Genomic DNA, 24,606 nt, shown 5'->3' with positions numbered 1-24,606 from the left:
AATTAACACCCCAGGAAGAGGTTTGCTGATTAAGATCTTGGCATCTGGAGTCAAACTATTGGGTTCTCTACAATAAGTGACTTAACCTCTCTGTGCCTCAGTTTCTTCATGTGTAAAATGGAGATAAAATAGTGCTTACCTCACAGGATTGTTGTGAGGATTAAATAAGATGATACCTGTAAATCACCTAGCACAGTGTCTGACGTGTAGTGAATACTCAAAGAAATATCAACTCTTTTATTATCCTCACTCAAAAAACTTGGACTAGATGGATTAGAGCAGAGTTACACAGAATCATCTTAAAGCTGACCCCTTTTGAGGTCAAGAACTCCTTTTAGAATCTGATAAAAGCTATGGGCCTCTCCCCTCAGAAAAAATGTACACACATAAAGATTCACTTGTTTCTTAACGTATTTGAAGAATGTCTGAAGTGTTAGATGAATGTGTGTTAGGATGGGGATGAACCCTAGCTGAAACCGTCCTTGCCCCTTCCTTCTCTTGGTGTGGCCCCAGATCCTGGGTCCCTCCCTCCCCAAGACCCATGAGACATAACTGGAGTAAAGATCAGCTTTATTACTGGCATGAAGGCAAGGAGTGCCAGGCCCTCCTATGGTTGAGGGGGGCAGAGGGCTCGACCAGCCAGTACCGATCCTCCAAGCTGGCCTCCCAGTGAGGTCCAGGGTTCCAGGTGCCTCTGGCTTTCAGCAGAAGCAGTGGGTGGGCAGGTGAGCAGGCTGCTAGGCTTTGGATAGGTGGGCTATTCAGGGATGCTCTGGAGCTGGCATCGGGCTGGGGTTGGCAGGGGGTGGAGGGCGAGGCTGGATGTCCCTGGTGCGCATATAGGACAGTAGCTGCTCTGGGATCTCGGCCAGCACGTCCTTGGCTAGTCGGGCCATGCTCAGCACCTGGTTCCCTGACCGGTCGACATAGTCTCGGAATGGGACGAACTGGGACAGGCACAGACAACCAGATGTGGGTGGTGGACAGAAGAGAGGGGAGTGGGGAAGGCAGCAGTAGGGAGGCTTCCTCTTTGACCCGCTAACATCTCTTTCCAAATATCACACTGTCTCTCTCCCCCATCTTGAGGAGCTTTCTACATTTGCTTTCTCTCCACCCACTTTTTTTTTCACCTTCTGTTCACCCTCAACCCACTCTAATTTGGCTTCATGTAGTCTACTGAAACTGCTCTCACTAACGATGTCAACAGCACCATTTTCCCAAATTAGTCCAGAGGGCAATGATTGTCAGCCTCATCTTGCTGACTCCTCTTTAGCTTTCTATTACATTTGACCATAATCTTCCTGAACACTTCCCACTCTTGACACATTACATTCTTCTAGATTCTCCTACCTTTCTGGATGCCTTTCCCCCCCACCCCCACCCCCAGTCCTCTGGGTCTACCTAATCCCTAAATCTGGTGCCTTCTCTCTCTCAGTTCTCTTCCTGGGTGACTTCATACACTTCTGTGACTTTACAAACTGTTCCCTGGATTAAGAGATACAAACTACTATGTATAAAATAGATATGCAACAAGGATATATTGTATAACACAGGGAATTATAGCTTTTATCTTGTAATAACTTTTAATGGAGTATAAACTAAAAATACTGAATCACTATGCTGTATACCTGAAACATATTGTAAATCAACTATACTTCAATTAAAAAAAAAAAAACCTGTTCCCTGATGACTCCCCAATTTATACATCCATCCCTGACCTCTTTTTTAAGGCCCAGAGCCACATATTTAGTTGTCCATATCACATCTCCTTTCATTTGTCTTAGATACCTCAAGCCCAATGTGTTTACAACGGAATTCTAGGCTTGTCTGCCAAATCTGCTCCTCCTCCAGCTTTCTCTTTCCCAGTAAATGGGACTATCACTCACCCAGTGGCTCAGTATAGAAAACTGAGAATCATCCTTGAAGCCCCCATCACTCCCTGTCACCATTTAATCAAATCTTCAACTCTTGGAAATTTTTCTTAAATAATCTTTTGAAACTGCTTCTTCTCTCCATCCTTACTGCTTCCATTTCCCACCCAAATCCCCTGTACTACTTCAAAGGCTTCCTCATTAACGGGTCTACCTGCCTTCTCTCTTGCCCTGCTATATAATCCACCATCCTGCAGCATCTCTGCATGTCTTAAAATGGAAGTCTGACCACCCCACTTCTCTACGTAAAATCCTTCAAGAGCTTTTCAGTTCTTTTAGAACAAAGCTCTAAGCTTCACCATGACTGGCAAGGCCTTGGCTTCCTCTTCCTCTCACTCCCTGTGATCCTGCCACCCTGGCCTCTTGCCTTCTCTATGATTGGGCAAGTTCTTTTGAGCCTAAGGACCTTCTCACGTGCTGCTTCTCTACCTGTAATGCTTATACCCTCCTTTAGATTTCAGCTCAAATATCATTTCCTTGTAGTAGCCTTCCCTGACTACCCTACCTAATCAGGTCCCTGTTATAGGCTCTCATTGTGGCATTTGCAGTCCCTCTGGAGCACTTATCACAATCTAATGAGATGTGTGATTATTATTGGTTGCCTCCACTAGAGGGCAGGAGCCTTGGTATCTCCTACACTATGAATCCACAATGGCTGCAGCAACCTGCCTGTTTCTCAAAAAGAATTTGTTGAATGAATGTAGGAAGGCTGAAAGAGTGAAGGGAAGAAAGGTAGGTGATTAAGAAGGCAGTAAAGGAGAATAGCTGCTAACTTAGCCTCTCCTTCCCACCGTGCCTTTTGACTCCATGACTTCCTCTCCCTGGTCAGGTCTACCTGAACGATGTCCCGCTCTGCATAGCGTCCCCTAGAGGACACGCGCACGTCATCACCATCCAACTCTTCCATTGCTGTGGAAAAGACACCCCTCAGCTGATTGGCCTTTCCCACACCAACCCATGCTGCCCCCTCCCTCTTAGCTCCCCTTTGGAGTCATCAGGAGAATGCCTAACGGTTGTATCAAAGTCCTACAAATATTAGGCATTGTAATGGAGTTATTATTATGCCCTCCCACGCATTCCTTCATCCCAGGAACCTCAGGAGGGAAGTATTTGTATCAACAGCCTCGGTTATGATGAGGAAACAGGTTCAGAGAAGGTCTGTGACTTGGCCAAAGTCCAGCACAGGCATCCATCCTATCTTTTCTATGAGGCAGGCCTGGGTGCCCAGATCCTCCCCTATTTTCCCCAGTTACTGGTCCCACTCATGGACACCCCCCATCTTACCCTCAAACATGGCTGGTCCCACACCGACAATAATGATAGACATGGGCAGTGAGGAGGCCTGTGAGGGAAAGAGGGTAAATGGTTGGGGTGAGCAGGCATAACAAGGGAAGGGACTGTTGGGAGACAATTCTGTGTGTGTGTGTGTGATGTTTCTGCACATCTTACAAGCAGAGGCACTGATTCCCTTTGTGTCAGATTATCTTTTCAAGGATGTCTCCATATGTAACTGCCTTGAAATATACAGTGTCTTCCTGTAGAGCAAAGGGCAGGTTTGTTTACTGTCCAGTATAATATCTCACACTGGAACAAAGGGAAGGCATACTTACTGCCCATTACAAAAGACTCGGGTTCTCTACACTCAGGGTTCCTGTTCTATAATGCAACCCACTGTGGGTACAGGTGTCATCTGGCCCTCTGCACATTATCTTGTGGGAAGTGGGACTTAATGAATCAGAGCCAATGCTGATAGTTGAGCTACTGCTATTGCTGGGAATAGCAAAGTCCTTTGCTTTTTTTGGCCACGCTGCATGGCATGTGGGATCTTAGTTCCCCAACCAGGGATCGAACCCATACCCCCTGCAGTGGAAGCGCAGAGTCTTAACCACTGGACCACCAGGGAAGTCCCAAAGTCCTTTGCTTTTGTGTCTGCTGCCAACATCCATGAAACTGGCAGGCTGACTTGTTAGCTTGCATGTAGGGTAAAATCTCAGCCCCTTCACGGTTATTAACAGTGACCCCTCCCTGCCAAGCCCTCCTCCTCAGACTCACACTGACAATGGCCTCCTTGGTCTGTGTCATGTCAGAGATGACCCCATCAGTGATGATGAGCAGAACATAGTATTGAGAACCATCAGAGATCTTGGCTGCAGCCCTGGGTGAGAGGCCAAGATCAGAATTCAGCTGAAAGCCCAGAGAGTTCAAAGGAATGTCCTGTCCCTAAAACTTCCATAGCCAGCACGTAAGCAGTGGGCAAGGACTGGGGCTTCTGAAGCTCATGCTCCTTCCCCAGACCTGGCTGCCTGCCCCACCTACCATCCCTCCAGTTACATTTATAGAGCACTCACTATAGCAGGTACTGTGTTAGGCACTGGAGGTACACAGTGAGAAAAAACAAATCCATCCCAGTCCTCTTGAGAGGGGATGCTGATCTAAGAATCACAGAAATAGTTATAGAATCGCACTTGTGACGAGAGTTGGGATAGAAAGAGACACTGCTATGACAGTGTCCTGTAGGGGATCTTGACATGGCCCAGGTCAGTGAAAGCTTCTTTAAGGAAACAATGTTTGAGGATAAAGGAGAGGAGGAAGGAGAAGACGCTAAGTGAAGGGGGAGGATCATTCCAGGTAGAAGGAACAGCATGGACAAAGGCCCCATAACGGGACTGGAGGAATCATACACTTTCTGGAGCCCAGAAAGTGAAGGAAGCAGAGTGGACCATGTGACTGAAACGGGGCGGGGCCCAAACCACACAGGGCTTTGTTGGCCCTGGAAAGATTTTGGTATTTATACAAGAACAAGACCAAAGCCTGAAGGCCTTCTTTCTTCCCTCTCTCACCCATTTCTCCTCTCTCCCTTCTCCCCTCTGCTGACCACATCCCATTGCCTAGGCTTCTGGGTCCTCAGCCAGTCTAACAGCTGCTCCCAGAGCTCCTTTTCCTTCTCTCACTATCAGTCTTTGAATCCAAGATTTTTTGATCTGAAGAGGACTTCAGAAGGCATTAACTCTAGTCCCCTTATTTTACACATAAGAAAAATGAGACCTCAGAGAGCACAAAGGCCGTGGCAGACCTGGTTTCTTGATTTCCAGTCTCGGGCCCTGTGTGCATTGGAAAGGATGGAGTTGCACTCTCCAGTAAGGTAGCCCCTACTGAAATTTATATTAATTAAGTTAAATAAAATTAAACATTCAGTTCCTTGTTCACCCTAGCAACATTTCAAGTGCTCACTATCTGTATGTGCCTGGTAGCTACCGTATAGGACATCACAGATGCAGAACATTTCCATCATTGCAGACAGTTCTGTTGGACAGTGCTGGTATTTAAGCTTGATATAAAAAAGGAGGAAAGCGTGGTGAGAGTGGAGAATTCAAATAGCTTCAGTTCATTTTGCCCAGGGCCCAGGGTGGGAGTGGGCCATGATCCGTTCCTGAATTCTGGCTGCAGCCTCCTCATAGGCTTGGGCTGGTACTGTTTCCTGTCACTCACTCGTTCTGCAAATAATCATTGCACACCTGCTATGTGTCAGGCACCAAGTTTGGTGCTGAGCATGCAGCAGAGAATTGGACATTGTCCTGGGGGGAGATGGATGCTTTCACCACTAAGATGCAGTGAGGTTAGGGCTTTGAGGACATGACATCTAACCTAAGACCTGAAAATGAGTAGGAGTTAGCCAGGTGGAGGTGGAGGTGGAGGTGGGGTGGGGGGAGGAGGGGAGGGTAAAGGGAAAGTGTTCCAGAGAGAAGGAATAGCGTGTGCAAACCAAGAGAGTGTGTTCTAGGCGGTGCACGTAGGACCACAGAATAGAGATGAGGCTGGAGCAGTGGGCAATGGCCCCCTCATGAAGGGATTTGTGAGCCAGGGCATTGGGGGGCATGGAAGGGCTTGGGGGCACGGGAGGTACATCTTTGGCTCCCTGCCGATGCCTGGCATTCCCAAGGCCATTTAGACCTGGAGCTGGGTGACTGGCTGGGGAAGGCCAGTCTGTGCCCCGCTTGGCTGTGGGGTAGGAAACAACAAAGAGTCGTCTGTGATCATCAAAATCACAGCCGCACTCTTGACATACGTGTTCTACTTTAATCCTCACCACCATTCTATGAGGTAGGCACATTTTTTATTCCAATTTTTAAAATGAGAAAAGTGAAGTTCAGAGACATTAGGTAGCACCCCCAAGGGGTGGTGCAGCTGGGGTCCAAGCCCACGCTTGACCAACGGAACCTAAAGCCTGAGCTCTTGATTCCTCCAGTCTTCATTCCAGCCTGCTCTTTGGATGCTCCTCCGTACACACTGCACATTCTGGTCAGAGTATACTGTTCATTGTTCACCGAGCTGGCCCTTCATGCCTCTGGGCTTTTCACATGGGGTTCCTGCTGCCAGGCCTGCTCTGTGCATCTGCCTCTGATAAACTCCAGTTTGCCCTCTGCACCCAGCCAAGCAGTCAGTCCCCTCCACGACTAGGCTGCCTTGGGTCTCTCAGACTCTCCTTCTCCCTCTGCCTTCTAGGGTGCCACCCACCAAGACGGGCTGTCTGCCCATCCAAATGGGTTCTCACACCCCTGAGGGTACCAGCATGTGTACCAAGGGGAACCCAAGGTCACAGGATACCTGAAGCACTCATTATACTATATGATTTGGTGGATAAAGCTAGATGACTCTAAGTACACTTAAAACACCTCCCCCCCCCAAATTATAGCAAACATGGACACAATATCAGAAGAATGTAAATTTGCATGAATTTTTAAGATAAAATATGGGGATTTCAAAGACATTTTCAGCTTGGCTGCTTTCAGCTGTGCCCCCAGTTTCCCCTAGGGGAAGCGGTTGTTTGCCTTTGCCAACAGGCAACTTGCTGGAAAAGTCTGGGAAGCTCTGACCTACAGAAGGTAATGCTTTGTTTATATTTCTGTCTCCTGCACCAAGGCAGGAGATCTCAAGGGCTGAGCCTAGATCTGATTCATCTGTGAGTCTCTAGTGCCCCAGCAGAGAACTGAGCACACACAGATGCCCTTAGAATAGTAATAATGATAATAATAGTACCAGTAATAGCTAACACCTATAGCACTAACAGTGTGGCAGGCACTGTTCTCAGTGCTTGACAAATATTAATTTAGTTAGTCCTCACGACAGCTCTATGATACTATTATCCCCATGTACAGCTGAGGAAACAGGCACAGAGAGGTTAACAGTCTTGCCCAAAGTGACACAGCTAGTAAGTGGTAGAGTGGGTGTAACTTAGCTAGTCTAGCCCCACAGCCCACATTCATGCTACATTCTCCTTTATGGAATGTTCACTGAATGAATGAATGAGTGAACTTGCCCAAGATAATATTTAAGAAATCTGTTTAATAACAACAAAAAAATGTGCTCAGGTTCCATTATTAAGTGAAAAAATCAGTAGTGAAATGTTACATATAATTTGACTGCCATTATGGTTGCATAAGGAAAAGACTGTCAATAACTATATATACATCTACATTCCCACGGGCCATATTCTGGGTGATTTCTTATTTAATTTCTCCATCCTTGAAATTTTCTACAGCAATGTTATGTTACTTTTGTAATTAAAGAAACTATTATCTCACTATGAATTAGAAAATAACTAATCTTTATTAGAGAAAAGGCAAGTCTCTGGACATATAAATCTCCCTGAAATCCTTCCACTTTTATTCTCTTTTTTTGTTTCATCTTTTTACTTTCAAGTTTTCTGAGGTACTTTGTTTTCGATGGGTCTCTTCTATTTAGCATACTACGGTTTTCTTATTATTTTTTATTCAATCAGAGAAACTTTAGGTTCACTGACATATGTTTGGTTTTAGTTGTCATTTTATTTTATCTGCATTTAAGAAAATCATTTGTTACGTGAGCTGGATTTTCTTTGCATTGTATGTTTTTGTTCTGAAAATTTGGAGTTACTCTTTTGTTTTTAGAAGTTACTCTTCTATAGTTTAATCTGCAACTTGAGCTCATTTTAATCTACCATGAGCACTTACTGTGGGCCACACACTGTGCTAATCATTCTTTTTTTTTTTTAAGAATTTGTGTAATTTTTTTATATTTATTTATTTTATTTATATTTATTTTTGGCTGTGTTGGGTCTTCCTTGCTGTGCGTGGGCTTTCTCTAGTTGTGGCGAGCGGGGACTACTCTTCGTTGCAGTGCATGGGCTTCTTGTTGCGGTGGCTTCTCTTGTTGCGGAGCACGGGCTCTAGGTGTGCGGGCTTCAGTAGTTGTGGCATGTGGGCTCAGTAGTTGTGGCTCACGGGCTCTAGAGCTCAGGCTCAGTAGTTGTGGCGCACGGGCTTAGTTGCTCCGCGGCATGTGGGATCTTCCTGGACCAGGGCTTGAACCCGTGTCCCCTGCATTGGCAGGCGGATTCTTAACCACTGGGCCCCAGGGAAGTCCTAATCATTCTTATATTGTTATCCAATTTTAAATTCCCAATAACCCTATAAAGAAGGTACTACGGTTATCCATTATTACACCTATTTACAGGGATGAAATGGAGGCTTAGAGAAGCTAAGTTGCTTCAGGTCACATGGTTAGTGAGTGGTAGACCTGGGATCACTCCCAGGTCTGATGCCAAAACTTGTGCCTTATCCACTGTTCTGTAGGCCCTTCTCTCTTCCCCAAACTTGAGGCCTGGGTTGTTGTTCCCAGGGAATGGGGTTGGGGTAGTTTGTTGACACCCTTTCTACCTCCGAATAAGGCATTATGTAACCTCTTTATAACAGAGCCTGGCCAACACTGAAACTTTCACCTTCTCCCCAGAGCCCAAATTCACCCAAGAGTGGTCCTAACTATCCTTGGGAAGTCAGTTCACTGTCTCGGTCCCCTTAATTTCCCCCAGCCCCACCCAGTTTCCTTACCTGGCCACCTGGTTGATGACAGGGGCGAAGTAGGTGGGCCCGTAGAGCTGCACTGTGCGCAGGCTCTGGAAGTAGCTCTCCAACACGCCCTCGATGCCCGCACAGGTGGGGTCCTCATCATTGTTGTTCTGTCAGGGAAGATGCCCTGCTGGGCTGATCCCAGCTCACTCTTTCCTTTTTCCATCGCTGTCTTTCATAGTCCCCTCCAAACTCCAACCCTGCTCCCCTCCCTGCTCTGCCACCTTCTCCTAGCTCCTCCTGCTCCTTGGCAGGTCCTTGACCCTTAGAAGAAACATAAGCAGAAGAATCTTGTCAACTTGGGTGGGCCAGATGCCAGGGCATGGAGTCTAGGTTCTGGCCATACCATACCAGGGGGAACTGGTGGGAGATCCGTCCCTCGGGAGGCAGCTTGGCCCCAAAGCCGTAAGCTGGGAACAGCTTGTCACTGTCATAGTCCTGGATGATTTCTCCCACGGCCTTGAGGGCCATGGCATAGGCGCTGAGCTGATAAGGACTCATGTAGTGCAGGGAGGTGGGCTGCAGGGGGTTCCCTGTAGGGAAACAGGAGCCCCACCTCACGGTCATCTTGATGATCTATCAGTTCACCTGCCTATCACTGTATGCATCCATCCACCTATCCATTCACCCGCTCTTTACCCATGTACTCCCTCATTATTCTACCCAGTCATCCAAATGTTCATTTGTCCATCTATCCATCCACCAACCCCTATATCTATCCATCAGTTCATCCACCTACTCATCCATCCATTCACCCATCCACTGGCCATAAATCCATCTTTCAGTCTACCTATTCATCTCCATCCGTCCGCTTCTCCATTCTCTTATCCAACTATCCACCCACCTAACCATCCATCCATCTATCCATCCATTCACTTGTTCACCTGCTATTTCTCTTTCTTCCCCATCCATCAATACAGCCATATTCTTTCATCCATCTATCCATCCCTATCCATCCCTATCCATCCCATTCATTCACCTGCCTGTCTATCCTCATATGGATCCATTCACCTGTCCACTCATCCATTTCCCCAATTTAAACATCTGAGCATTTGTCCACCCACATACCAGTTCATGCGTCCACCTGTCTAACCCACTGTACTCACTCACTACCCATTTGCCCCCTCTGTTTATAAATCTATCTAGCCACCCAGCCATCCACCCATTTACCTATTCATCTCTCATTACACTCCTATTCCCTCCCATCCATTCATTTACTCACCTGCTTCTCAAGCTATGTAGAGCTATCTATCCTTTCAACTTTCTTTGATCCATTTGCCCACTTATTTTTCTGTACCCTCTCCCACCATTACACCCAGTAATCTCCTCACGACACTCCTGCCCCAGTATGAGCCTGACTGGGCCTTGCCTCAAGCCTGGGCTTCCTGGGTAGCTTAACTCTTATTCCCAGGTTGGAATCCAGGCCAATCCCTAGTGACTTCCTTAGAATTCCTCTGCACCCCATTCCCCCATCCATGCCTCACCATTGGAAGCTGTGAAGTCAATGGCTACTGTGAAGTTCAGCTGCGTCCTGTTGGGGAAATAGATGGATTGAGAAGTGAGGGACTAACAACTTACTATACTGGGATTTCTCAAACACTAGTATGCACATGAGCCACCTGGGAATCGTGTTAAAATGCAAATTCTGATCTGGATGGTCTGGGTGGAGCCTGAGATTCTGCATTTCTAACAAACTCCCAAGTGAGGCAGGTGCTGCTGGCCCACTGAACACACTTTGGGTGGCAGAATTAAATGCCTGCTGCATGACATAATATGCATGATGTAATTTAATTTAACCCTTACTATCGTCCTGAAGTAGTACTTAACAGCTCCATTCTACACTGGAGAAAAGTGAGGTTTAGAGAAGACAAGTAACTTTCCGAGGTCTGCCTGCGTCCACTAAACCAAGCAGGATGTCCCCTACAGCCTGCTTATCGTTTCCCTCTCTCTTGGCTTCTCCCTCTTGCCTGGACATATCTTCTGTCTGGGCCCCAGTAAGGTTACTGGGGACACCTTTGAAAACCATTGGTCTGTCATCTTCCCAGGGCGGGCTGGAAGCTAGGGTTGAAAGGCAGCCCCATGGAGAGAACTAAGATGGGCGGCACTCTGCACTTTATAAAGCACTTTGTAGTCTGCCAAGTGTTTTAAAGTTTATCCTCATGATCTCTTTGGACCCTGACCATTAATGAATAGTAAAACTGAGGCTCAGAACTGGGAGTAACTCATTGCTGGGCTTTCAGCCAAAAGCTTGGCCCGTGACTCACCCTCCCTTGATGTAATCGACAAAAGTGAATTCAGAGTCCACAGAAAAGGAAAGCAGCGTCACCTGCGGGACAGAAGAGGCAGCCCTGCTACTTTGGAAAGTGTAGTTAGGGTAGAAAAAGGGAAAGAGGCACTTGATTTCACCCCCTACCCCACCCTGTCCAATTTCTGAAAGGGCAAAAAGGGGAAGCTGTCAGAAACATTTGGATTTCCAAAAGTATATTAAATTGGGAAATATAACTTAGGTTTTCCCCAAAAATCTGCAAAAGAGTAAATTTCAAAACAATTTCCTTAGGTGAGAGAAAAAAAAATTAAAAACAAAACACAACAAAATCTTAAATGGTGCCACCTTGTATCCAACATTACTATATCCAAGTAATCCGTGCCAACAGCTTTCCCATACCCTCAACATTTGTCATGTCATGCTATGTCAGTGGGGATAGAGACAGAAGGATCCAGGGAGGGACAGGGCTCTAGGGAGTACTCACAGTTCCCGAGTTGACATATTTCTTCTTCTTACATTTCTTCCGAGGGTTAAGTACCTAAGTGAAGAAGATAACAGTGATGGTGAGAAACAGAGGACGGGAACCACAGACTGAGCACACTAGGATGGAGGGCCTGGGCAACCTGAGCAGGGCTGGAGCTCTCACCTCATACACTGTGAACTGGTTCTGGGCCTTGCTCAGCTCTCTGTAGCTGGTGGTAAACTCACCGATGAAGTCGTGACTGCAATGAGACCAGAGGTGGGTAAGCAACAACTGCTTGTGGCTTGGAGCCATCTCTGAAACCAGTCTTTTTTTTTTTTTTAAATAAACCATTAGAGTACTGGGAGGTAATCTCATTAGTTTTATTTTTTTTTAATTTATTATTATTTTTAAATTTATTTATTTTTGGCTGCATTGGGTCTTTGTTGCTGCTTGTGGGCTTTCTCTAGCTGCAGCGAGCGGGGCTACTCTTTGTTGTGGTGTGCAGGCTTCTCATTGCGGTGGCTTCTCTTCTCGTGGAGCTCAAGCTCTAGGCGTGTGGGCTTCGGTAGTTGTGGTGGGCAGGCTCAGTAGTTGTGGCTTGTGGGCTCTAGAGTGCAGGCTCAGTAGTTGTGGCGCATGGGCTTAGTTGCTCCACGGCAATGTGGGATCTTCCCGGATCAGGGCTCGAACCCGTGTCCCCTGCATTGGCAGGTGGATTCTTAACCACTGCGCCACCAGGGAAGCCCGAAACCAGTCTTTTATTTCCACTATCTGTGCCTCTACTTGGGCTGCAGGGCACTGGGGCTTGGGCTAGAAGAGGGACCAAGCTAATGGGAAGAGAAGGGAAGAGACAGTGTACCAGAGAGACAACTGAGGGCATCAGTTGTACCCAAGGACTTGGCATCTGTCATCAACCTTTCTGGCTCCCAAGGCTACTTTGGGGTTCCTAGTGAATGTACTACATATTTCAGGGAACTGTTTGTGTTAATTATAGGAGAGGGCAGTACTATGTGGGGCAGTGCTACCTTCCATCCCGGTCCCAGTCGTACACATCAATCTTCACTGTTCTGAAATGCAGGAGATAAACGTAGGCTGGGTGTGTATGATAAATCTGAGACACCCCCACCCACTTAACTATGCACAGATCATCTTCCAATCCACCCATCTGTCCTTCTATCAAACTTCCTCCCATCCGTCCTATCCATTCATCAGTCCATGCACATACCCAACTATCTACTGCCACTACCACTATTACTACTACTACTACTGCCATTATTATACTTTACCATTGACTTTTTTTTTTTCTTTTGGCTGCACCGCACAGCTTGCGGGATCTTATTTCCCCAACCAGGGATTGAACCCAGGCCCTCCGCAATGAAAGGGCAGAGTCCTAACCATTGGACCGCCAGGGAATTCCCTACAACTTATTGAGTCTTACTATATTCCAGGTATTGTTCTCAACACTTTCACAGACTAATTTAATTTAACAATCATTCTATAAAGTAAGCACTATTGAGATAGCCTCATCCACCAGAGGGCAGACAGCAGAAACAAGGACTACAGTCCTGCAGCCTGCAGAATGAACACCACAATCACAGAAAGACAGACAAAATTAAAAGGCAGAGGACTATGTCCCAGATGAAGGAACAAGATAAAACCCCAGAAAAACAACTAAATGAAGTGGAGATAGGCAACCTTTCAGAAAAAGAATTCAGAATAATGATAGTGAAGATGATCCAGGACCTCGGAAAAAGAATGGAGGCAAAGATCGAGAAGATGCAAGAAAATGTTTAACAAAGACCTAGAAGAATTGAAGAACAAACAAACAGACATGAACAATATAATAACTGAAATGAAAAATACACTAGAAGGAATCAATAGCAGAATAACTAAGGCAGAAGAACGGATAAGTGACCTGGAAGACAGAACGGTGGAAATCACTGCTGTGGAACAGAATAAAGAAAAAAGAATGAAAAGAAATGAAGACAGCCTAAGAGACCTCTGGGACAACATTAAGCACAACAACATTCGCATTATAGAGGTCCCAGAAGGAGAAGAGAGAGAGAGAAAGGACCCGAGAAAATATTTGAAGAGATTATAGTCAAAAACTTCCCTAACATGGGAAAGGAAATAGCCACCCAAGTCCAGGAAGCACAGAGAGTCCCAGGCAGGATAAACCCAAGGAGAAACATGCCAAGACACATAGTAATCAAATTGACAAAAATTAAAGAAGAAGAAAAATTATTGAAAAGCAACAAGGGAAAAACGACAAATAACATACAAGGGAACTCCCATACGGTTAACAGCTGATTTCTCAGCAGAAACTCTACAGGCCAGAAGGGAGTGGCATGATATATTTAAAGTGATGAAAGGGAAGAACCTACAACCAAGATTACTCTACCCCGAAAGGATCTCATTCAGATGTGACAGAGAAATCAAAAGCTTTACAGACAAGCGAAAGCTAAGAGAATTCAGCACCACCAATCCAGCTCTACAACAAATGCTAAAGGAACTTCTCTAAGTGGGAAACACAAGAGAAGAAAAGGACCTACAAAAACAAACCCAAAACAATTAAGAAAATGGTAATAAGAACATACATATTGATAATTACCTTAAACGTGAATGGATTAAACGCTCCAACCAAAAGACACAGACTGGCTGAATGGATACAAAAACAAGACCCGAATATATGCTGTCTACAGAAGACGCACTTCAGACCTAGGGACACATACAGACTAAAAGTGAGGGGATGGAAAAAGATGTTCCATGCAAATGGAACTCAAAAGAAAGCTGGAGTAGCAACACTCATATCAGATAAAATAGACTTTAAAATAAAGAATGTTACAAGAGACAAGGAAGGACACTACATAATGATCAAGGGATCAATCCAAGAAGAAGATATAACAATTCTAAATATATATGCATCCAACACAGGAACACCTCGATACATAAGGCAAATGCTAACAGCTATAAAAGAGGAAATCGAGGGCTTCCCTGGTGGCACAGTGGTTAAGAATCTGCCTGCCAATGCAGGGGACATGGGTTCGAGCCCTGGTCTGGGAAGATCCCACATGCTGCAGAGCAACTGGGCCCGTGAGCCACAACTACTGAGCCTGCGCGTCTGAAGCCTGTGCTCTGCAATGGGAGAGGCCGCGACAGTGAGAGGCCCGCGCACCGCGATGAAGAGTGGCCCCCGCTCGCCGCAACTAGAGAAAGCCCTCGCACAGAAATAAGACCCAACACAGCCAAAAATAAATAAATAAATAAATTTATTAAAAAAAAAAAAAAAGAGGAAATCGACAGTAACACAATCATAGTAGGGGACTCTAACACCTCACTTACACCAATGGACAGATCATCCAGACAGAAAATTAATAAGGAAACACAAGCTGTAAATGACACAATAGACCAGCTAGATTTAATTGATATTTATAGGACATTCCATCCGAAAACAGCAGATTACACTTTCTTCTCAAGTGCACACAGAACATCCTCCAGGATAGATCACATCTTGGGTCACAAATCAAGCCTTGGTAAATTTAAGAAAATTGAAGTTGCATCAAGCATCTTTACCGACCACAGTGCTATGAGATTAGAAATCAATTACAGGGAAAAAAACAAAAAACACAAACACATGGAGGCTAAACAATATGCTACTAAATAACCAAGACATCACTGAAGAAATCAAAGAGGAAATCAAAAAATACCTAGAGACAAATGACAATGAAAACACGACGACCCAAAACCTATGGGATGCAGCAAAGCAGTTCTCAGAGGGAAGTTTATAGCCATACAATCCTACCTCAAGAAACAAGAAAAATCTCAAATAAACAATCTGACCTTACACCTAAAGGAACTAGAGAAAGAAGAACAAACAAAACCCAAAATTAGTAGAAGGAAAGAAATCATAAAGATCAGAGCAGAAATAAATGAAATAGAAACAATAGCAAAGATCAATAAAACTAAAAGCTGGTTCTTTGAGAAGATAAACAAAATTGATAAACCTTTAGCCAGACTCATCAAGAAAAAGAGGGAGAGGACTCAAATCAATAAAATAAGAAATGAAAAAGGAGAAGTTACAATGGACCCCGCAGAAATACAAAGCATCCTAGGAGACTACTACAAGCAACTATATGCCAATAAAATGGACAACCTGGAAGAAATGGACAAATTCTTAGAAATGTATAACCTTCCAAGACTGAACCAGTAAGAAATAGAAAATATGAACAGACCAATCACAAGTAAGGAAATTAAAACTGTGACTAAAAATCTTCCAACAAACAAAAGTCCAGGACCAGATGGCTTCACAGGTGAATTCTATCAAACATTTAGAGAAGAGCTAACACCCATCCTTCTCAAACTCTTCCAAAAAATTGCAGAGGAAGGAACACTCCCAAACTCATTCTATGAGGCCACCATCACCCTGATACCAAAACCAGACAAAGATACTACAAAAAAAGAAAATTACAGACCAATATCACTGAAGAATATAGATGCAAAAATCCTCAACAAAATACTAGCAAACAGAATCCAACAACACATTAAAAGGATCATACACCATGAGCAAGTGGGATTTATCCCAGGGATGCAAGCATTCTTCAATATATGCAAATCAATCAATGTGATACACCATATTAACAAATTGAAGAAGAAAATCCATATGATCATCTCAATAGATGCAGAAAAGCTTTTGACAAAATTCAACACCCATTTATGATAAAAACTCTCCAGAAAGTGGGCATAGAGGGAACCTACCTGAACATAATAAAGGCCATATATGACAAAACCATGGCAAACATCATTCTCAGTGGTGAAAAACTGAAAGCATTTCCTCTATCAAGAAGGATTCATCTATCCAACCAAACACCCAGCCATCTGACATTTGTCCATCTGATCATCCATTCTTCTACATAACCATCCACTTATATGCCCATGCATCCTTCTACCCACTCACCTGTCTTCACACTGCCCATTTGTTAGATCATATGGTCAGCCTATCCATCTACTTTACACTCATCCACCAACTAATTCATCCACTAATCCATCCATTCCCTCTACCATCCATTCATCTGTCTATCCATCAATCTACCTGTCATTCCACCTGTTTATCCTCCTGCTTTTTCAGTCATCCCTCTGCCTCTCCAACCAACCACCAATCTCTCATATACCCATTCATCCTCTCACACATTTAGTCATCCACCCATCATCTGTCCCTCCACTAATCCACCCATCAGTCCACTCATCCATTCATCTGCTATCCATTCATCCATCTCCCCCTCTACCCACCCACCAGTCCTCTTATACACCCATCCATATACCCATCTATTCATTCACCAGTTTATCTATTTGTCTGACCACCCATCCATGTATCTGCTCACTCATTTGTTCATTTGCCCTTTCATCCATCCATCCATCCATCCACCTATTCATCCATGTGGCTATCCGTCTGCTTTCCCATGCACCCATCTCTATGTCCAAAACTCTGTCTCACTGAGTAGGATCCTCCAACACTATTATGACCCTTCTACCTTCATTCTTGGGCCCAGGAACCCCACTCTCACGCCCTTGTCCCCTGACTCCTTAGCTTATGCTGAAGCAGACCTGTCATAGTCTCCATTGCACAATACCCGCACAGGGATGCTGAAGGGCTGCCACACAGGATTCAGCGTGTTTTTCACAACCTCCGTCTTGTGGCAGATGGTGAACCTGGAGAGGACAGGAGGGTTGGAACCTGCCTTTGGGGTAGGACTGAGCCCAGAGACAGGGCCTGATACTCCTGGAGATTCAAGCACATATCAGGCGCTGCCTTGAGTGGATTCTGGGCTCAGGTCCTGGTGGAGTCTAAGATGTCCCAGCCTAAGAGCCCTAATGGGCCCATGGTCACAGTGGGGGCAGTGACTCACGTGCCATCCTCATTGCTCCTATAGAACACGAGGAAGGGGTCTGATTTCCCAAAGAAGTCCTTCTTGTCCAGCTTGTTTGCACACAGCTGCATGGTGGCAATATCCTATGGATGAAATAGGGCTATTGACACTCAAATTGCTCACAAAATCAGACAGCCCACTACAGGGAATTTGGGGAGAGAAGAGAGCCTCCTGGGTCTAGTATGTGGCCCTTACTGACCCGACAATTGCTAAGCTCCTCTGCGGTCAGCAATATGGTGCCACGCTTCTTGCCTGGTACACCCCTGGAAGCAGAAAAAGCCTCTTTGTGAGGGGAGGGGGGAGAGTAGGAAACAAGAATTGGGGTGGCCAATCTGGGATTGGGTAGGTCAGGGGATCCAATCTGTCATTGACTGACAGTCCCGAGTATGTCCACCTCTGTCCTAGGTGGCTTCTGGTGGGGAAAGACCTGACTTTGACTGGGGAAGGTTTCTAGTCTGGAAGGAAGGGGTTAACCTAGCCTACATGGACATCTCATAATGGTAGCATAGGAAAGAAATAGGATTTAGAGTTCTGGGCAAGTTATTTTCCCTTTCTTTAGGCCCTGGTTTTCTCTTTATTTAATGGGAATCTTGCCCACCTCTCAGGGTTGTGAAGAGATCAGAATGAATGCATGGAAGGAAAGCAGTTGGTAAGCTTGGTAGATATGAAGGTGGTTCTCTTTCTCAAAGCAGACTCTTCATCTACAATACACCAGACACTGTTCTAGGTTTGAATTGGCCAGTTGGCACTTTCCAGCTCTGCTAGACCCTGCCTTCAGGGAACTTCCAGGGGAAGGTGGGATGTCAAAGCCAATAGGCAAGTAGAGCGTGATGTAGCAATCCTAACGAGGGAGAGGAATTTCTATCCAGATCTGGGGCAAAAGGGCTGGTTTGTTAGGTCAAAGATGCTGTGCTTTCTGAAGACTGTGAAGAGTGAGATCAAAAAGTCCAGGGCAGCCTTATCTTCTTCTGACCCAAGAAGGGAAGGGTGCATACCAGGACACCCATCCCCAACTTGCCTTGGGTCTCCAAGCAGTCAGGGACGCTGTTGATATGGGCCTGCAAACCCTAACCCCCAAGGGATCCAAAGTGTGGTAGAGAGGAAGCTAGGTTAGGAGTATTCTCAGTTCAAGTTTTGACTCCAGCTTGCTATGTGGTTTTCCCCATCTTTAAAATGAGAATTTGAACCATTTCTTTGGCTCCTTTGATCTCTGACTCTCTGTGCTTTAAAAAGACAGAGTGTAATGAGTACAGGGACTCTTCACCTGCACATTCAGAACCGAGTCGCTGATCCTACTGCCTTCTCACTGTTCTTTGCTTCCTTAATGTTCTCCCTCATCTCATCACCCAGTGTGAATTCTAGTCACTCTGGACTATAATAATCACTCCCTTGCATCCTACTTCTTTTCCCTTGCCCTCTCTCACTTCTATATACTTATCTGGCAGAACCACAGCCCTAGTTAAATCCAATTCTCTGCCTAACCCGTATCACACCTGTGCAACTGAATATGGCCAGAGGAAAACACACATTCGTGCTAATTGCTTTCATTTTAAATGTGTGACCACAAACCTCAAGAGGGTCCTTAATCATACTGTACACCCCGAGTCCCTTCACTTTTCCAGTTCTGCGAGATGGCAGTTTCACTCTCCCTCCTCCCTCCTCAACCCAAAAAGCCTCCTCCTCCATCCTCACTCTCAGCCAATGACCTTGTTTCCTACTTCACTGACAAAACTGAAGCAACCAGAAGAGAATGTCCACAGACCCACCACGCACCTACCCTACCCTGCCTCCAGTATCTTCTCCAACACGAGGCCTTCCTACCGCTGCTATAAATGACTATCCATGTGCCTATTTACCCCTCCACTGTGTGCTACTTTCCACACCCTCCCTCTTGCCTGCACAGGGACGTCACTCTATCAACTCTCCCCCCTTTTTTTTCTCTTTTGGCCAAGCCACACGTTATGTGGGATCTTAGTTCCCCAACCAGGGATTGAACCCGCACCCCCTGCATTGGAAGCGTGGAGTCTTAACCACTGGACCGCCAGGGAAGTCCCTCCCCTCTTTTTATTATGTCAAATTTTCAGTTTCTACTGGGTCATTCCCATTAGCATACAAATGTGGTATAATTTTTCTCATGTTAAAATATTACAAACCTATTCTTGCTCTCACTTCCCTCTCCAGCCACCCCTCCTTTTCTCTTCTCCTCTTTGCAGCAAAACTGCTTGAAAAATTCCTAATTCCCATTCCTCTCTTCCATTCTCTTCTAAACCTCCCCAACCAGGCTGTCACTCCCATCTCTCCTTCAAAACTCTGCTTGTCAGCGTCACCGGCGACCTCCATCTGGCTAAATCCAGTGGCCAGTTCCCAATCCTCACCTTACTTGACCTGCAGCAGCATTTGACATGGTTGGCCACTCTCTTGTCCTTGATACACATCCTTCACTTTGCTGCCAGGACAAGGACAGCACCACCTGCTCTCCGTTACCCTCCCATTTCACTAATGATCCTTCTCAGCCTCCCTTTCTAGCTCCAATTCATGGAGTCCTTGATCTTCCCTCTCTCCTCGCTCCCTTAGTGATCTCATCTAATCTAATGTCCTTAAAGAGCACCTAAGATTCACATTTCCTATTGCCTATTTGACATGTCCACTCAGATGTCTAATAAAAATTATGAAATTCAACATGTCAGACTGAACTCCTGGTTGACTTCCTCCCACAGCTCACTCCTCCCTCACTTTTTAAAAAAAATATCGTTTATGTCAACTCCATCTTTCCATTTGTTCAGGCCAAAGGCCTTGGTATCATCCTCGACTCCTCTTATCCTCTCACATCCATATTCAATCTGTCAGGAATCTGTTGGCTCCACCTTCAAGATATATCCAGAATCTGACCAATTCTCCCCTCCTTCACTGCTAGCACCGTGGATTACTTCTACCTTTGTCCACCCAAGGTTTAGTCTCAACCTGGCAGCATCCTTTGAAACCAAGTCAGATCATATCAATCCTCTGCTCAGAACCCTCCAGTGACTTCCAACTGAGAGTAAAAACTAAAGTCCTTCCAGTGGCTACAAGGCTCTAACTGTCAATGCTCCAAACTCACCTTCTCCTTTCTCCCCCCTGCTCACGCAGTTCCACCCACACTGGCCTCCTTGCTGCTCTTTGAACATATCAGACTTATGCACTGGCAGTTTCCTCTGCCTGGAACATTCCTCCTCCAGATATCTGCACAGCGCACTCCCTTACTTCCTTCAGGTCATTGCTCTGAAGTTACCTCTCTAGGAGGCCTACTCAAGCATTCTGTTGAACACTGCAACACCTACCCACCCAGCATTTCCAGTCCCCCTAATTCTGCTCTACTTTGTCTTTATTCCTCAATACTTAATGTCTTCTAATATATTATGTAATTTACTTATTTATTATGTCAGTTTTGTACTGTTTTTCTCCCCCTATAAGCTCTCTGAGGGCAGGAACCTTTGTTTTGTTCACCATTGCAACCCAAGCCCCTTGAACAGTGGCTGACATACAGTGAGTATATGCCCAGTAGTGTTTGTGGAATGGATAAATCCCTGGTGCCTAGCACAGGGTATAGCATACAAAACGAGCTAATATTTAGTGAGTGAATGTAATGTAAATTCCAGAGAACTTGATTTAGTGAGGAAAGCTTCCTGGAGGAGAAAGGCTTGAAAGTGGACCTTAAAGGTTGAATCAGACTTAGAAAAAGAAAGAAAAGGGTGAGGAAAGAGAGAGACAGAAGATCCGTCAGGCCTGAGACTGACTTGAGCAAAGCCCTGGAGGTTGGATTTTCCCAGGAGGGTGATGGAAGCTATTGAAGGCCCCTGACCAGGGGAATCACAGCCTCCATCAATACCGGGTCAGCTGTGTCTTTAGGAGGAGAATTTGGAGGCCCACCCCTCCCCCGCTCCCCTTCAGGTTCAGCTCACGTGAGGGGTCGCTCTACTCGGCTGCCCTGGCCTCCGATCACCTCCCCCAGGGCCAGGAACGCTTGTCCCAGGAAATCCTGCGCCGGGATACAGAGTCAGCGGGGCGAGGACGGGCTGGCGGCACAGAGTCCCAGCCCAGCCCTGGTGACGCTGCTGCACTGACCACGGCGACTGAAGGCAGCGGAACCACGCGGCCGGGGCTTTAAAGGAGGCGCGGGGTCCCCAGGAAAGCTGCCCTTCTTGGTCTCGCCATCACTTTAAGCCAAGATACCATCCCACCCCTCACCTTTCACACACCACACATGTCGCCCCCGCCCAGCCCCGTTCAGCCTCACCTTCTGAGGGTCCCAGCAGCAGTCGAGAAGGAAGAGTAGCAGTGAGTAAGAGGCACAGGCGGGAAACCGAGGCAGGAGCAGGAGAGGAGGGCAGGGAGGGCAGGTTCGGGGCCGAAGAAGGTCGAGTCGGGTTTGAGGGGGAGGAGGGTTCTAAGGAGGGTCGTTTAACACACACTGAGCGCCGCCTGTGTGCCCAGCCAGCCCGTGAGTGAACGGTCGCTCACCGGTTTGGAGATGTTGGTTCTGGAGTCGACGTTATACCTGGGAAGAGAGTGGGACCAACATGGGGCGGGGCTGGTGGGAGAGCCTGGAAAAGGAGTCGGATTTCGAGCCCAGGTTAAAATTGTGGGTGGAGGGAGGGGCAGCCTTGGACACGAATTCAACCTGGACCTCCTTTGGGCAGGAGTCGGCGTCAGAGTGAGTCAGACCCGGGGCGAGGCCAAGTCCGGGGTCTGCTGGGGGCAGGGTCACGTCAGAGGTAGGGCTTGGGAAGGGGCGGAGCCAAATTAGGGATAACGGTTGTGGGCAGGACTAGGCCTGGGAGTGCACTGGGTTGGATCTGACCTAAGGGCAGGGCCAACCTAGACTTGTGGGCGGAGCTAAGGCTAGAGCCGAGCCCTTCAGAGTGCCACAGAACTGGGCCTGGGGGTGGAGCCAGGCCGGGGGCGGGGGGGCGGGGGGCCGAGGAGCGGCGGAGCCAGCCGGAATTTCGGGCGGATCCAGGTCGGGGGGGCGGTCCAAGCCAGATCCGGGGCGGGGCTCACACATCGAAGCGCAGGTTTTGCTTTTCCTCGAAGAAGTAGTCGAGGACGAATTTGCGCACGAAGTCTGGGTTCAGCGTGTTGTCGATCACCTCGGTCCGTCCGAACTGAATGGAGAGCGGAGAGTCAGCAGGTGATTCCCAGGGGCGGCTCTGGACTGGCCGAGGGTTCTAGGACTTACCTCCCGCCACTCTTGGCTGGCCCGGCTCTGCGTGTAAAGCACCACCACTGCAAGCGGGAGCGGGGGCGGGGAGGGAAGGACTTAAGGTCGGCCCGCACCCCCTCCCCGCCCCTCAGTCTTTCCCGGACCCCACGTTCCCTCCCTCCTGGCCCTGGTGCCGCCTACTGGGGTCGGACTTGGAGAAGGTGTCGAGGTCCAGCAGGTTCCTAGAGAAAGGGACAGACAGACGGACAGGGGGTGGATCATTCTGGAGCCGATCGCCTCGAACCTGCCCAGACACGGGCACCTGGGGAGGCATGGGGCTCACATCACACTCCCCTCCCCCGTTACTACCTCCGGCTGGGGGGGTGAGGTGGGGGTGGGGGTGGGGGGGGGTCCGCGTTGTCAGCACCCTGGACAACACCGGAAATCTCCGCCCAAGAACCGTTTCTCTGCGGACTGGACTACCTCCAAGGGCCCAGGAAAGAGGGCTAGCCCCCAGAACTTTGCCCTCCTGGGGCGCAGATCCTACTGGACCCCCGAGACCCGTCCCTTGAAGCCGCAGGCTGAGTCCTCTTTTGTGGTTGGAGCTGTTCCAGGAACCCCCTTCCCGAGTCCGCTAGCGACTCCCGAGTCTGCTGCCGCGATTTTCCTTCCTGAATGCTGCTTCCCCCAGCGGTCTAGCCCGTCTCCGCGTTAAGCCCCGGAGCTGGGGCAATGCCTAAGCCCTCCCCAGCGTGGCCCGCTCACCGGCAGGACACGGTAATTTCAATCTTGGTGGCCGGGACGCTGCGCTCAGAGGCTCCGCTGAGCGACATGGCTGGTCGGCTGGCCGGAGCTGCGGCAGGCTGCGAGACGGGGTCTGCCGGAGCTGCTAGGTGCGGCGGCGGGGTCGGCCCATGTGCCGCCGCGGCGCTGGCGGCGGAGGCTGCACTCCCTCCAGCCCTGCGCGCACTCTTGCTGCTCGCGCCTTCACTGTGGCCGGCGGCGCAGCGCCTCCAGATGGCAACACAGCCCCGCCCGGCCCTGCGGGTGGCCCCCATCCCATTGGAGCAGCCTCGAGCAGGCCAGGAACCTTACACAGATTCGAACTCCAACCCACGAGGTGGGAGAGTCCTCCCAGCGCGTTTCCCCGGGGCGAAACCCAGTCCCCCCCCACATCCCCGCGAGGTGTCCCCGAAGCTGAAGGGTTCCAGATACCTGGTGGGCGTTGGGGTCGATTCCTCTTCTTGAGCCGCTCCCTCAACAATCTGCTTCTCCTCCTTCCCACTCCCGTCCTCCCTCCCTCAGTCTCTGAAGTTACATATTTGTGTGACCTTGGGCAAGTTACTTAACATCTCTGTGGCTCAGTCAGTTCATTAGTAGAATGGCCATTAATAGCACCTACTCAGGGTGTTGTAAAATTTCATGGAGAATAATCCACAGAAAGGATTTAGCACAGGGGATTGTACACAGTAAATACTCAAGAAATGTTCACCGGCATTATTTCCTTCTTCTTGGCATTCACACCGATGACCTCTTTTGTGTTTAGAGTCAGAGGTCAGTAAATGGTGGCTGTTACAGCACTGTGCAAAACCTTTTGTCCATGTCCTTGAACCCGCATGACTTCATGGTGTTAAGAGATGCAGACACACTCTGTGAAGATGCAACCCACTCCAGGTCACACAGTAGGTGGTCAGGCAGGTCCATCCTCCCCACATCACCTACTACCTCCAAAGCCCTGGAAGCCAATCCCTCACCGAACGCAGGGGCTGCAGGTCACCTGTACCAGTCTGCTAAACTTGTTAAAAATGAAGATTCTCCCCACCCCCTTCCCAGCTAAATGAAGATCTCAGCAACTTCAAGTCTGAATTTCAGGCAGCTCTGGAAATCTGCATGGATAAACAGGCTCCCTAGGGGTGACTAGGGCCCACTCAGGCCTGAGGACCACTGCTCCCACCTTAA

At 47.6% G+C, this 24,606-nt stretch overlaps 1 protein-coding gene across 5 annotated transcripts; it reads right to left on the bottom strand.

The window, feature by feature from the left end:
• Positions 1-572: 572 nt before the first annotated feature.
• CPNE9 (copine family member 9) lies at positions 573-24,493 on the bottom strand. 5 transcript variants are annotated; one of them, XM_059940296.1, is made up of 21 exons: positions 23,863-24,493; positions 23,413-23,688; positions 22,849-22,889; positions 22,684-22,730; positions 22,506-22,609; positions 21,966-22,002; positions 21,407-21,483; positions 17,668-17,731; positions 17,448-17,551; positions 17,146-17,250; positions 12,570-12,611; positions 11,728-11,803; positions 11,566-11,619; positions 11,080-11,141; positions 10,300-10,346; positions 9,167-9,348; positions 8,798-8,925; positions 3,984-4,086; positions 3,216-3,273; positions 2,767-2,840; positions 573-947 (listed from the first exon to the last, which is right to left on the bottom strand). In XM_059940296.1, exons 2-21 carry the CDS (start codon positions 23,478-23,480, stop codon positions 762-764), a joined length of 1,659 nt encoding a protein of 552 aa, XP_059796279.1. In that variant the 5' UTR covers positions 23,481-23,688; positions 23,863-24,493; the 3' UTR covers positions 573-761. The 5 variants fall into 5 exon arrangements, with proteins under 5 accessions (XP_059796279.1, XP_059796278.1, XP_059796282.1 ...); XM_059940295.1 differs by lacking the exons at positions 23,413-23,688; positions 23,863-24,493 and having other exon boundaries at positions 22,849-23,059; XM_059940297.1 differs by lacking the exons at positions 23,413-23,688; positions 23,863-24,493 and having other exon boundaries at positions 821-947; positions 2,705-2,840; positions 22,849-23,059.
• Between the last annotated feature and the right edge of the window lie 113 nt (positions 24,494-24,606).

Source organism: Balaenoptera ricei, chromosome 11 (assembly GCF_028023285.1).
Source record: "Balaenoptera ricei isolate mBalRic1 chromosome 11, mBalRic1.hap2, whole genome shotgun sequence".
Lineage (NCBI taxonomy): Eukaryota > Metazoa > Chordata > Mammalia > Artiodactyla > Balaenopteridae > Balaenoptera > Balaenoptera ricei.
The sequence above is the reverse complement of the archived record's forward strand: the minus strand, read 5'-3'. Positions and strand labels throughout refer to the sequence as shown.

What these genes read in the sequence shown, in the direction of transcription:
- CPNE9 (XM_059940295.1), bottom strand. Translation starts at nt 22,981, where the DNA reads ATGCCTCCCCAGGTGCCCGTGTCTGGGCAGGTTCGAGGCGATCGGCTC. An exon ending in CCAGCCAAGAGTGGCGGGAG is followed by an intron (nt 22,610 to 22,683) that starts GTAAGTCCTAGA and finishes CTCTCCATTCAG; the next exon opens with TTCGGACGGACCGAGGTGAT. An exon ending in CAAAACCTGCGCTTCGATGT is followed by an intron (nt 22,003 to 22,505) that starts GTGAGCCCCGCC and finishes CTCTCTTCCCAG; the next exon opens with GTATAACGTCGACTCCAGAA.